Consider the following 12787-nt stretch of genomic DNA (forward strand, 5'->3'; position numbering starts at 1 on the left):
TTCTAATAGGAAAGGCGACAAGAGAGAAAGAGACAGTAAAGTGATGTCAGCCATTATCAAACCATTGTCATTTGGTGGAGATGATATATATATATATATATATATAAGTTCAAAATAGTTCATTTTCAGGGTTTATTACAGTCAAAGAAAGCTCGCGTCTTTTTTAAAAAGTCAAAATATTCAGTACAATTTAGGCAAACCCAATTTATGAAACTTTCCCTAAATTTTTATATGAATTCACACAAATTTTTTGAAATTCAAATATTAAAAAAAATTCACTATAACTTTTTATTAACATACCAATCTCTTTGATTTTATTAAAGGTTCTATTGACGCAGGGAGAAGACTTGGAGAGTTTGATAATGGACGAGAATGTCACATACATAGAAGGACGTGGATGTGGATGTGGTGGCCGGTGAAACCGCGGGGGAGAAGGGTCAAGGGTCAGCTATAAATGGCGGCAGCTGGCGTGGCGGCCGCCACGCTGGACGTGGAACCCTACAGTTAGCCTTACATATATATATATATATATATATATACAGAGAGAGAGAGGGAGAGCAGTTGCCAACAGTCATATCAGAGTCCCCACTGCAGCTTCTCTAATTGGGCCAAATATTTGTATGTGGCTTTTCTTCTGCCCCACCTAGTTGACCCTCCCATTTCCCATTTGTTTATGTTCCTTCCCCTCATCTTCTCTCTCTCTCTCGGAGTACAGTGAGCACTCTCTCTTTGAGAAATGAAATGAAGTGAAGGGTTGAAACAGACACTTGCAATAACCCTATAAAAGGGGCATGGGGGATCTTCCTAAAGCTCTGCTAATACCAGCATTTTTAGGGTTTCTCTCTGCTCCTTCTGATCAGCTGCAGTTCTACTGTTTCTCTCTCTCTCTCTCTCTCTCTCTCTCTCGCTGCATCTATCTACCTATATATAGTGTAACTAAGTGGGGATTGATGATGAAGAAAGGCAATGGGTCTCCAGAGCATAAGCTTGACAGAAAGGTGGTTGAGAGGAACCGGAGAATTCACATGAAAGGTCTTTACTTCAGGCTCTCTTCTCTCCTTCCTCCCCACCATTTCAAACCCACCAAGGTGCTCTCTCTCTCTCTCTCGTATATGTGTATATATATATATTGATTTCTCTCTTTTCCTTGCTCCTAATCACTTCCCTTAAGAAAGCAACAATATAGAGGAAGAGTAAACATTGTCATAAAGGCAAAGGCAAAGGATATATGCAATTACTATCAAACCACCTAATCATAAGTCGGTAATTAATTTTGTTTGCTAGCAAGCACTGAAATTGGGTTTGAAAGATCCAATTCGTATTAACTAATCCAACCAATTGTATATCTCTTAATTAATGTAAAGTATTCTCATCAATCCATTGCCATTTGGAGAAAAAAAAAATGCAGGGATTAACATTTTCGTATATCTAAGCTTTTAATGCCCTAATAAATGAGCAAAATATCTGGTCTTCTGGGAAAACTAAAATGATTATATATATGTATGTATGTATGTCCTACACATCTGATTTTTTCTCTTCTACTTTCAATGCTTTTGAATTACTTGGATATTATACCATTTCAAATTGTGTGTGTATAATTTTTTTTTGTAAAAATTTTCATCAGGACATGTCACAGCTAGATCTGCTGGATCAGGCAGCTACATATATAAAGCAACTGAAAGAAAGAACAGATGAATTAGAGGCGAGGAGAGAAGCAGCAGCTGCAGCCAGTGGGCAGCAATTGAGGATAAACAAGAAGAAGAAGAAGAAGAAGAATGTTGTTTCAGATGCTGATGATGGTGATGGTAGCATGATGTATGGATTCAGAGCCCCAGTGGTTGAGTTCAGGGAGCTGGGTTCCATCATAGAAGTTGTTCTGATAAGTGGGTTGAAGAACAAGTTCATGCTGTGTGAAGTGATTAGGGTTCTTCAGGATGAAGGAGCTGAAGTTGTCAGTGCAAGCTGTTGCACCAAGGAAGATAGGATTTTCCACACTCTCCATGCTCAGGTTCATTCATTATTCCCACCTTAATTCACACTCTATACCATCTTTAATCTTCATTTTAGGTTCGGCATATGGTGATCATAGGGATATAGACTAATTATCTTAACCAAGTTGATGATTTTGATAGAAAATACCCAAGGAAGCGCGCCCTTTACTTTTGTTTAGGCCCCCATGTCAAGTGATTGAGATTTGCCTTCTAGTTTTAGCTAGGGCTATTCCCCCTTCTATTGCATCACATTTCTCGGATCTTTCTAGCTATGTTCATTTGGGTCATTTTGTAGCACGTAGTTGTTGGTTATGGTGCCTCTTTTTTGGCTCTTGGCCAATTGGTTCTTGGGAAAGTATATCAACATGTTAGCTTTGCTTCGAGGACTGCATACAGACCCTTTTGCTTTGAGGATATCAAGACCTGAGCATTGGGGTCAGTCTCATGCTTTATATTGCATAGGGTCTTCAAGCTACCTTTTAGTAGTCTCTTAGTCCATTGCAGGGTTCTTCTCTTGACTACCCTTCTCGAGCTCTATGATTTTATACCTTTGTTGATACCCTTAATTAATTTCTAGTTTCTTTGTTAGCCTTTGGTTTCTTGGGTTTGGCCATTCTTGCCCTACCTTTCTTGTTGCCTTTTGATATTAATTTCATTATTAGTAAAACAAGTGCTTTTAAAGGGTTTCGTTTTTGTATACAATCTTATTATTATTACTACTTTTACAAATCATAACTAGAATTCGCGACAAATATCGAAATAACGTTACTATTTCTATGCAAATCACCCCTAGTTTTTTCTTCATCTTTTTTTTTTTTTTCAAAAATTCATTAAGAATTAGAGAAAATAATGTGTCTAATCATGAATTTATATATATCCTGCAGGTGAAGGTTTCAAGAGTGGGTGTGGAGACTTCAAGGGTATGCCAGAGATTGCAGGAATTGGCTTGCTAGCTAATTCATCTCCTTTCTTCAACTTTTGTCAATAAGTTTAATTTTACAAGTAAAGAGTAAAGTATAGAGCCAAATAAGATTTATTGACATACTTTTGTACCCAACTTTACTCTCTTGCCCAAGAAGAAGAAGAAGAAGAAATTATGTCCAAGAAATTAGATTCCAACGACTAGAAATGTAAAAGTTCCCATCTTTTTGGTTGGTATTTCTATTTTGGCATGTAGTTGAGTGTATAAATGCCAAGGGGAGAAGAACAGTTTTCATTTATAAAAGAATGCCATTGTCACTCTCAATTTGATTCAATTTTGTCATATTATGAAAATTATACTTTGCTTCTAGAAACCAAAATATTATTTAAGATATTCTAAATTTTGTATTTGTGATAATATTATGTGTCACATCAATACAAGTATACAAGACATCGACATAGATATGACATTTTTATTGAAAAGTAAATACCAAACTTAGAATTTCTTAAATAACATTTCGATTTCTACAAGCATGGGTGGATCCAGGCAAGTGGGATGGGTTGGGCTAGACAAAATTAAGAGTGAAATGGACTAAATTAAGACTGGGCTACTACTAAAAAATTAAAAAAATTACATTACAAAAATAAATTTTGTTGTGAGCTGCCCTGGGCTTCAGCTGAAGCCCAGGACAGCTCACTACTGCATCCGCCACTGTCGACAAGTAGAGTATAATTTTTATAATATGTTATAAACTCAAGTGTCCAAATAACATTTTTAATAGAAATTAAGATAAGTTATATCTAAATCTTCTAATTTGAGTTCTATACATGAGAATTTCAGGGTCGAACTATGCATTCTTAGAGATCGATTTTTTATTTTTCAGACTTTATAAAACGAATGTAAAATTTAAAATTGATTATAGTGTGATGTCATATGACCTCACTCAAAAAGAAAATTGTTATTTGCAATAGGTAAAAGTCTTTGATTTTATCTTTAATTTAGAAACAATAAAAATGTGCTTCAAAATAACAATGAGTTTGTCAAAGGACTCAAAGCCTTAAGAGGAAACAAGAGACAAATTGTCCTTAAAAGAGCAAATTGTGTAACTAGACGAGAGATGTCCTGTCTTGATGACTTTGGTTAGGATTGTTGAAGGAGATGGCTTTAATAGTATTTATAATGACATAAATATGGTCGTTTATTTTACATTTAAATTGTTATTATAAGCATAATTTTTAAAATTATTACTTTAAAACAAATGCTAGTACAAAAAGACCTTTTGTGACTTAAACGTGACGAATGCTTTGCAAGTGCCCTTGTAATTTTTGCCATTTTCAGGGATAAATAATATTTCAGTTAAATATAAAAAATAATAGAACTGAATCAGTTAAAATTGTCAATTCGATTCAAGTTAAATTGTTGGTTAATTCACTTTAGTTTCTAAATTTAATAATTTTAATTATTTTGTTTCTGTTCGATTTTCATATTTAAAAAAATTAAAATATCTTAATAGACCAAAATATCAACATCATTTTTTTTTTTTTACTGAACTTTTAATTTTTTTGGTTTGTTTAATTTTTTTATTTGTTCAATTTGAGCATTTATTTAGTTGATTCGATTCGATTTTTGTTATAAGTTTAGTTTATTCAATTTGAGCAATTCTATCAATTTAGTAATTGAACTGACCAAATATTCATTCCTAATTATTCATTAAAAAAACAAAAAATCAAAAATATTTTTAAAACATAATAACTTAGTGTAGTACACCCTAAAAATAAATAAATCTAGTAATTTGGCACAAACACATCTTTTCTAAGTTCAAATATGGGTCAGTTAACGTGAGAAGCATGTTTGGCACAACCAAAATATCGAAGGGATATGTGAATAACATGTTATAAAGAGATTGAGAATTTCTAATATATATATATATATATATATATAAACATTATCTTAAATTATTATTTTTAAAAAAACGACTAAACATTAATAAATATATCTTATTTTCAATATCCAATCAATTTTATTAATTGATAAAAAAATACATAGCATTTTGAACCATTCAATCAACTAGTAAAATTATTTAAATATTAAAAATAAAACACAATAAATGGACATTATTTGAAAATAAGGTACATTTACTAGCGTTTAACTATTGCTCTTGCTCTTAGGTCAGTAGTTAACATTACCCATGTAACAAGAACAGTAATCATAAATATTAAATAGCAAGTGCTTTTACATTGTTATAAAAATTATAGAGCATCCATAAACATAATCTTATTTTAAGAAAAATCAGATGAGAATCAAACATATTTGACCATTCCTAGGTTTGCTAAAGACAAGGGCATCCTCAAGGGAGTGATAAGGATGTGTCCTCTCTGCGCGTCCTTAACCAGTTCAAGCTTCAAAAGTTGAATTCAAAATTATAGAGCATCCATAATCATAATCTTATTTAAAAAAAAAAAAAAAAAAAAAATCGGAAGAGAATCAAACATATTTGACCATTCCCAGGTTTGCACAAGACAAGGGCATCCTCCAGGAGTGATAAGGAAGTGTCCTACGTGTGTGCTATTCAGTTCAAGCTTCAAAAGTTGAATTCAACAATAAGTAAGATAGCAAATCAAACATTCGCCTCTTCAAGCAAAGACCCTAATGCATTTGACAGATGAAATTCAAAAGAGAAAGTTCTGTTTTTCAAGGGTTAGACAGAAAATGCCAAAACCCAATAGCTTGCCATAGGTTCATGCATCTATGCAGAGTGATTCACATTCTCTCTTTTCAGAAAGAAAGAAAGAGTTTCATGAGAGGACCCTTTACTTTGCACCATCATAGCAGAACAAGATCGATACACACCAACTTCGACAGCCTCACTTCTTCTCGGCATTGCTCTCCAGCTCTCTCCTCAGCTGAAGAGAGAAGTCGTCATTGACATCGTCGTCATCCCAATCATCTTCCCACTGCTGTGTTATCTCTTTTCCTTCTTCCTTGTCCTCCCACTCTGCCCCCAAAAAAAGACAAAAAACAGAAGACTCGAATTAAACAGTCAGATAAGCAATCCTAGTTATTAAACATAAGACAGGAGCTCCAAATCAAATTGCATCTTGAAACCAATCAAAATCATTTGTGAAATTAGCTCAGGACCACGTCCTAACTATAACTATACACACTGGCTTGCAGACAGACGGTGTTATGGTCGAGATTTCTAGACCTCCAATTCATAACACCCATCAGTGTTGGAACATTAAGCAGAAAACTGAATAGGTTATGTCTATTCCAGGTTTGGTCAAGGAAGATTAGGGTTATTCATGTTCCCATTCCTATTTTGTCAATTGTCAGTTTTTCATTAGTGCTAGGAGCCTGTGTGCGACCGGAGACTCTTTAAAATTTTTGGTTGCTAGCAGGTGCAGTGTCCAAGGAGGTGTCTTCTAGGGCTTTCTTATAAATAATCTCTTGTAAATACCACAAGGGATTAGAAAATAAACTTCTCTTTTTCTGCATACTTTGTGTGCAAGAGATCGAATGATTCTCTCTAACGAGCCCTAGCCTAAAAATAGGTCCAAGGACAAAAGTCTTTGAAGGCATTAGCTGCAGATTTAGCTAATCATCCGTGGACTTGAACTGTTACCATACAGTTGCCAAACCAGAGATTAAATAGAACTTTATTTTGTTTAAAAGTAGTCCGGCTCCCAATAGAGTCAAACATACAGATTAATATCTTATGACTGCCATTAACAATAAAATACTGCCTTACCTATTCCCCAACCACCTTAATAAATATACATACACGCACACATACATACATCTACTCACCATACAGAACACAAAATTATTTCACTCCATATATTATATGTAACATTAATAACACAATCTTATGTGTTGTGTACCAAGAAACAAACAGTGCATAGAACAAATAAGGACCATATTTTACTACCACTGTAGCATAAAACAAACACCTGCATACCAGAGCCAAATCTGTCAACCAGCTCAACACAATCACAATCAGTTCAGAACACCGAGAGTGAGAAATTAGTAATATGGCAGTGTTGTTAGTATTGCATGATATGCAATACGTATTGTATGATTTCATTTGATACTCATCCCCACCAATATGAACCAAATGGTGAAGTGGATTTTTCTTTTGAATTGCAACCTGAATCAGATGTATCATATGATACCAGACAACCTGGCTGAATCACACAATTCCAGTGATACAAAAAATGACTGGAGCAGTTGGATTCTGCAGTCGGGTTGCGTCAGTAACATTAATCTTGCAGGAGAGCATAATTATGTCAGGAACCAAAGGGCAGTAGTTGTAATTGTACTAGAGTTTGTTAGTTTGTAGTTGCTTGAGTTTGTTAGTGTGTTAGTTTGATTAGTTTGGTAATAACTGCAAGGATGTAAACAACCTATAAATAGGCTGTTGAATAGAGAATAGGGGGCTATGAACTGAATTAAATCATTTTGTTTCCCTCTCTCTCTTCTCCCTCTCTATCTCTCCTCATCCAAACCATTTCCTTCTCTTCTCAATTTCTCCCTCTTTCTGCTCTGTTTTCTCCCTCCATTCTGTTCTTTCTTCTTCAAATTCCTCCCAAAATTCCATTCTAAACCCTAGGAAAACCTAGGGTCATGACAAATTAGGTATCGGTTTAGTACTCTTTTCTCTTTATTTTAAGACTTTATGACTTATGATTTACAAGTTTATGAATTACAGTCAATTTTGGAATCCTTAAAATGATCACAATTTCATGAATATTCCATTGACAGTATAACAATGACTATGACTATATAGTTATAATATTTTAATGCTATAATAAATATTATCACTAACATGATATGAAAATATATAACAATTGAACACACTTTCTGTTTAAAATTTTAAGATTTTTTTTTTTATTTTTTGCTAGGTGAAAATGTTTTCTGTATTCAACAATTGTGCTTTTTTTCTTTATTTTCAGTGGAAAAAATACACCTAGGCTGAAGTAAAATACTAAAGGTAGAAACATCTCTGTAACTAAATAAGACTTGAAATTCCTAGATTCCTTGTCGCTTTGACAAAATGTTTGTTTGATTTGCTTTGAAATTTCTACTATGGGGAGCATAACTTTTGCAAAAGTTTTTTGTGAGAATAATTCTGATTGATTTGAAAATAATGTTAATTTCGTTTATACTCACCTTACATAGAAAAAATTTTAAAAAATTTTAAATTCTTGATTTTCCTACACAAAAAAAAAAAATCTATTGCTGTTATATAAAAACAAGATGGTGGAAGATCTATAATTCATATAGTAGACCTTACCTAGTGCATTAAGGCTTGTGATTGTTATTGCCGTGGTTCTCATATAGAGACATTTTTTCCCTAATAACCTCAAGAGTGAAAAAGTGCGTCCGTGTGTGTGTTGGGGGCAGGGTAGCTTTTGTCTGCTTAAAAGTGCTTTTTATCAACACAGCATGAGAAAAACAAGGCATAGAATGTGGCCAACCTTCTCTACTGCTCATTTTATCAAAATGTTGATCTCTCAGTAACACCAAAATAGAAAGTTTGAAGGCAACAAGATGGGACTACTACACAACTTCACCCTCTGCTTCTAGCTAGACGTGGACTGATTTTGCTCAGAATAAGTAGCTATTACATTTAAAGAAGGTAACAACAACAACAATCATCACAAGCCTTAATCTCACTAGATGTGGTTGGCATTTAACTACTCAACATGCTAAGCCATAAAACTTTCTTTTTAGCCTTAAAAGAGATTTTATGATTGCATAAGTTACTAGATGCACCTCTCCACTTTAACCATCTGCCTTGATTCTATGGCAACATCTTCATAATCTCCCTGTCAAGCCCTCTGATTAGGGCTGGACAATTATGGCAATTTGAACAAACAGGATGCAAGAGAGAGAGAGAGGAAAAGAAATGATCTGTCAGGTAGGTTCTTTGGTAATTGGGAAGAACCGAGAATGAGCAAGAAAGAGAAATATGAAAAAGATAGGGAAAGAATAGAGAACAAAAGGGAAATAGGGAGAGAGAGAGAGAATTAGGAGGGAAAACATCATAGGAATAATCCTCACATGATCCCCATCTTCATTGGTATTCTCTTATTTATAGGAGACAGTTTCTAGAACAGCTCAGGTGGCCATGTGCACTTGGCTCTAATTCCCTACACCAGCCTCTAGATACAATCATTAACTTTCCCCCCACTAATCATATGTACCTGATTACGAGATTAACCCCCCCCCCCCCGGGGGGAAGTATTTCTTATCCCCCAAGAAATCAAAGAAGGCTGGCCACCCTAGGATACTGTTGGAGAAAGTTTTGAAGGTACTCCCAAGTGGTGTTATCAGGGTGCAGATGGGTCCACTGCACTAAGACCTGTGTGAGAGGTATGGAGTCTTGGTGAATCACTCTCTGGTCCATGATTGCCTTGGGCTCCACTTCTATTATTAGATCTTCAACCATCTCCAATACTTCCTGGCTTACCCTTTCTGTAGTGCCCACCGCCTTTTTCAAAAGGGAGACATGGAACACCGGATGCATCCCCACTCCCTTAGGAGGTAGCAACCTATAGGCCACAGGACCCACCTTCTCCATAATCCTAAATGGCCCATACTACTTAGGACTGATTTTTTATGTAGGGCCCTTGGTGAAAAGGTGCTGTTGGAACCTCTTGACCTTCAGATAGACCTCCTCACCCACCTCAAAAACCCTGACTGTGAGGTGTCTATCTGCCATTTGCTTCATCCTTTGCTGGGCCATGGTGAGTTCCCTCTTGATCACCTGTAAGGCCTCTTGTCTGGCCTACAAATACTGGTCTGCCGTGGTCTCAGATGGGAAATAGAGCATAATGGCAGGGATGATAAGGGGAGGGTATCCAAACAGGGCTTCAAAGGGAGTCCTCTTGTGGGCAATGTGATAATTGGTGTTGTACCACTATTGTGCCAAAGCCAACCATCGATTCCAACTCCTCTGCCTGCTAGCGATTCAACCTTTTCTACCAAGTCTTCAGCTGGTGGGGGTAAATGAGGGCTTGTGGTCTCTGTTGCACCAACAGATTTCTTTAAGAGGGAGACATGAAAAATCGGATGGTCCAGGTGATAGGCCACTGTCCATATTTTAGCACTTCAAAAGGCCCGTAATACTTGGGACTCAACTTGGATATAGGGGAAGGTGAGAAAGGTTTTGAGCCACTGCCAGCTCCTTCTTAATCAATTGCAACACCTCCTGCTGCTGCTGTAAATAATAATCCACTACCTTTTCAGTGCTAAGAGAGGGTATTACTGCAAGTAGTAGTGGGGGTTTGTATCCAAACAGGGCTTCAAAGGAAGCTCTGTTGAGTGAATTGTGAAAGCTTGAGTTAGACCACCATTGGACAAGAGACAACCACTTGTTCCAGCTCTTAGGCTTGGAGAAACAAATACACCGGATGTAATTTTCCACGCACTGATTTACCCTTTCGGTCTGCCCATCAATTTCGGGATGATAGGCAGTCGACATTTGCAGCTTCACCCCCAAATTTTGGAATAATTCCTGCCAGAAGGTGCTGGGTAAAGATCTTGTCCCTATTTGAAATGATGGATAGTGGCAGCCCATAGATTTTTATAATCGAATCTAGCAATAAATGCGCCACTTCTTGAGTTGTAAAGACGTGAGTCAAGCTCAAAAAATGTGCGTACTTAATCAATCTGTCCACTACCACCAAGATGACATTCTTCCCTTCAAATTTGGGTAACCCCTCTATGAAATCCAATGAAATTTGCTCCCAAGCTTTTTCGAGAATAGCCAAGGGTTGTAGCAGCCTAGGGTAAGCAACCTGTTCGTGCTTGCAGTGTTGGCATATCTCACAAGCCAAGACAAATGCGGTCACATCCTTCTTGAGTCCCTTATAATAAAACAGCTGCTTAACCTTGTGATAGGTGACCCTTAGCCCTGAGTGTCCTCCCAACGGAGAACTATGCAAGGACTGCAAGATTCGTTCCTTCAACTGGTCATCACATCCCCTACCAGCAACCTTCCTTTAAACCTCAATAATCCTGCTGATAGATTATACCCTGGTTTACTAGTAGGTTAGACGGCCAACTGGGCTGCAAGAGTCTTAGCCCATTTTGATTTCTCATAGCTATCTGAAATCTCCTTCACCTAATCAAGAACTATAGCAAAAATGGCATGGCAGCTGCCTTTCTCTTCTCTTCACGATAAAGCATCTGCCACTATATTCTCTTTACCTTTTCTGTATTGAATCACGTAATCTAATCCCAAATAGGTATGTAAGCGTTGCTGTAGTAAGGACTTAAGGCTTTCATGATCCGTCCTTATAACAAATGGGTGTCCTTCCAAGTAATACCTCCACTTTCTACTACAATTAGCACTGCAAGCAGCTCCCTATCATATATATTTAGCCTCGAATGCTTAAGAGCTAAGGCCTGACTAAGGTTAGCCAATGGCCTTCCTTCTTGCACCGGCACCACCCCTACCCCCACATCACATGCATCAGTTTCTAGGATAAATGGCTTTGAAAAATCAAGTAAAGCCAATATAGGTGCCTTCATCATGGCTCTCTTCAATGCTTGGAAAGCCCCATCCGCCTTTGGATTCCATTGAAAACTGTCTTTTTTAAGCAACTCCGTTAGAGGCTTGCTCATTATTCCGTAATTTCTAACAAACCTCCTGTAATAACCCTTAAGGCCCAAAAAACCCCGCAACTTCTTCATTGTCTTTGGCCTTGGCCATTCCACCATAGCAACTATCTTTTTAGGATCTGTTTGGACTCCTTCCACTGTTATTATGTGGCCAAGATACTCTACATGCTTTGTAGCAAAAGTACACTTTGACAGCTTTACATACAATTGATTGAATTTAAGAATTTTAAATGTTGTCCTCAAATGGTCTAAGTGTTGTTCAATGGTAGGACTGTAGATTAGGATATCATCAAAAAAGACAAATAGGGTTCAAATATATGGTTCATTAGGGATTGGAAAGTGGCAGGTGTGTGTCATGACCCAAGATTCCATAGAAGGGCATTATAGTAATAGATTTAGCAAGTTGTTAGGAGATATTTTGTAATGCTGTTACAGCACATGGATGTTGTTATTTTTGTTAGAGGAAGCCTATATAAGGCTGTTGGTAGGAGAAGGGAAGAGATTATTGAATGAATGAAAATCTGATTTCTATCTCTCTTAATTCTCCTTTCCCTCTCCCGTCTCTCCCTCTCGTTCTTCTGTTCCCTCTCTTCTGTTTCTTCCCCCTTCTTCTTCTGATTTTCCCCCTCATTCTTCTCATTTCCTCCCCCAAACCAGGCAATGCTTAGTTCTAAACCTATCGGATCCTTCCGATTTCCAATCTAATCCTAGATTAAACCCTAGGTTCGTGACAGTGTGTTGGTCAATCCGAAGGGCATAATTGTGAACTCATAAAGCCCTTGATGGATCCTAAAAGCAGTTGGAAATATCAACGGGATTCATCCTAATTTGATGATATCCAACCCTCAAGTCTAGCTTTGAAAAAATAGTGGTTGAGGTTAGTTCATCAAGTAAGTCTTCAAAGATGGGAATAGGGAATTTATTTTTTATGGTTAGGATATTAAGCTAGCGGTAATCTACACAAAAACGCCATGTCCCGTCTTTTTTCTTAACGAGTATGATTGGGGAAGCAAAAGGGCTTCGGCTGGGTTGGATAATCGATTTGGCTAGCATTTCTTTGACTAATTTCTCCATTCAGCTTTTTGGTTAGGTGAATACCCGTAAGACCTAATGTTTATAGGTTCGGAGTTGGGCTTTAAGTGGATAGAATGGTTAAGAAATCAATTAGGTGGTATAGTAGGGAGTTCAACAAATATATCCTTAAATTCAATCAAAAGGGATTGTAAAGAGTCATTGAAATGTACCT

General features: G+C 36.7%; 1 protein-coding gene across 1 annotated transcript; it reads left to right on the forward strand.

Annotated features, from left to right (window-relative positions):
* Nucleotides 1-356: 356 nt before the first annotated feature.
* LOC127790326 (transcription factor bHLH162-like) lies at nt 357-3237 on the forward strand. The gene is made up of 3 exons (XM_052319775.1): nt 357-1088; nt 1625-2008; nt 2876-3237. Exons 1-3 carry the CDS (start codon nt 792-794, stop codon nt 2942-2944), a joined length of 750 nt encoding a protein of 249 aa, XP_052175735.1. The 5' UTR covers nt 357-791; the 3' UTR covers nt 2945-3237.
* Nucleotides 3238-12787: the final 9550 nt, after the last annotated feature.

This window comes from Diospyros lotus, chromosome 14 (assembly GCF_014633365.1).
Source record: "Diospyros lotus cultivar Yz01 chromosome 14, ASM1463336v1, whole genome shotgun sequence".
NCBI classification, from domain to species: domain Eukaryota; kingdom Viridiplantae; phylum Streptophyta; class Magnoliopsida; order Ericales; family Ebenaceae; genus Diospyros; species Diospyros lotus.

Bases quoted from the DNA above. Each gene is read 5' to 3' on its own strand.
- LOC127790326 (XM_052319775.1), top strand. From the start codon at position 792: ATGGGGGATCTTCCTAAAGCTCTGCTAATACCAGCATTTTTAGGGTTT. The intron at 1,089-1,624 runs GTGCTCTCTCTC...AATTTTCATCAG, and splicing joins ACCATTTCAAACCCACCAAG to GACATGTCACAGCTAGATCT. The intron at 2,009-2,875 runs GTTCATTCATTA...TATATCCTGCAG, and splicing joins TCCACACTCTCCATGCTCAG to GTGAAGGTTTCAAGAGTGGG.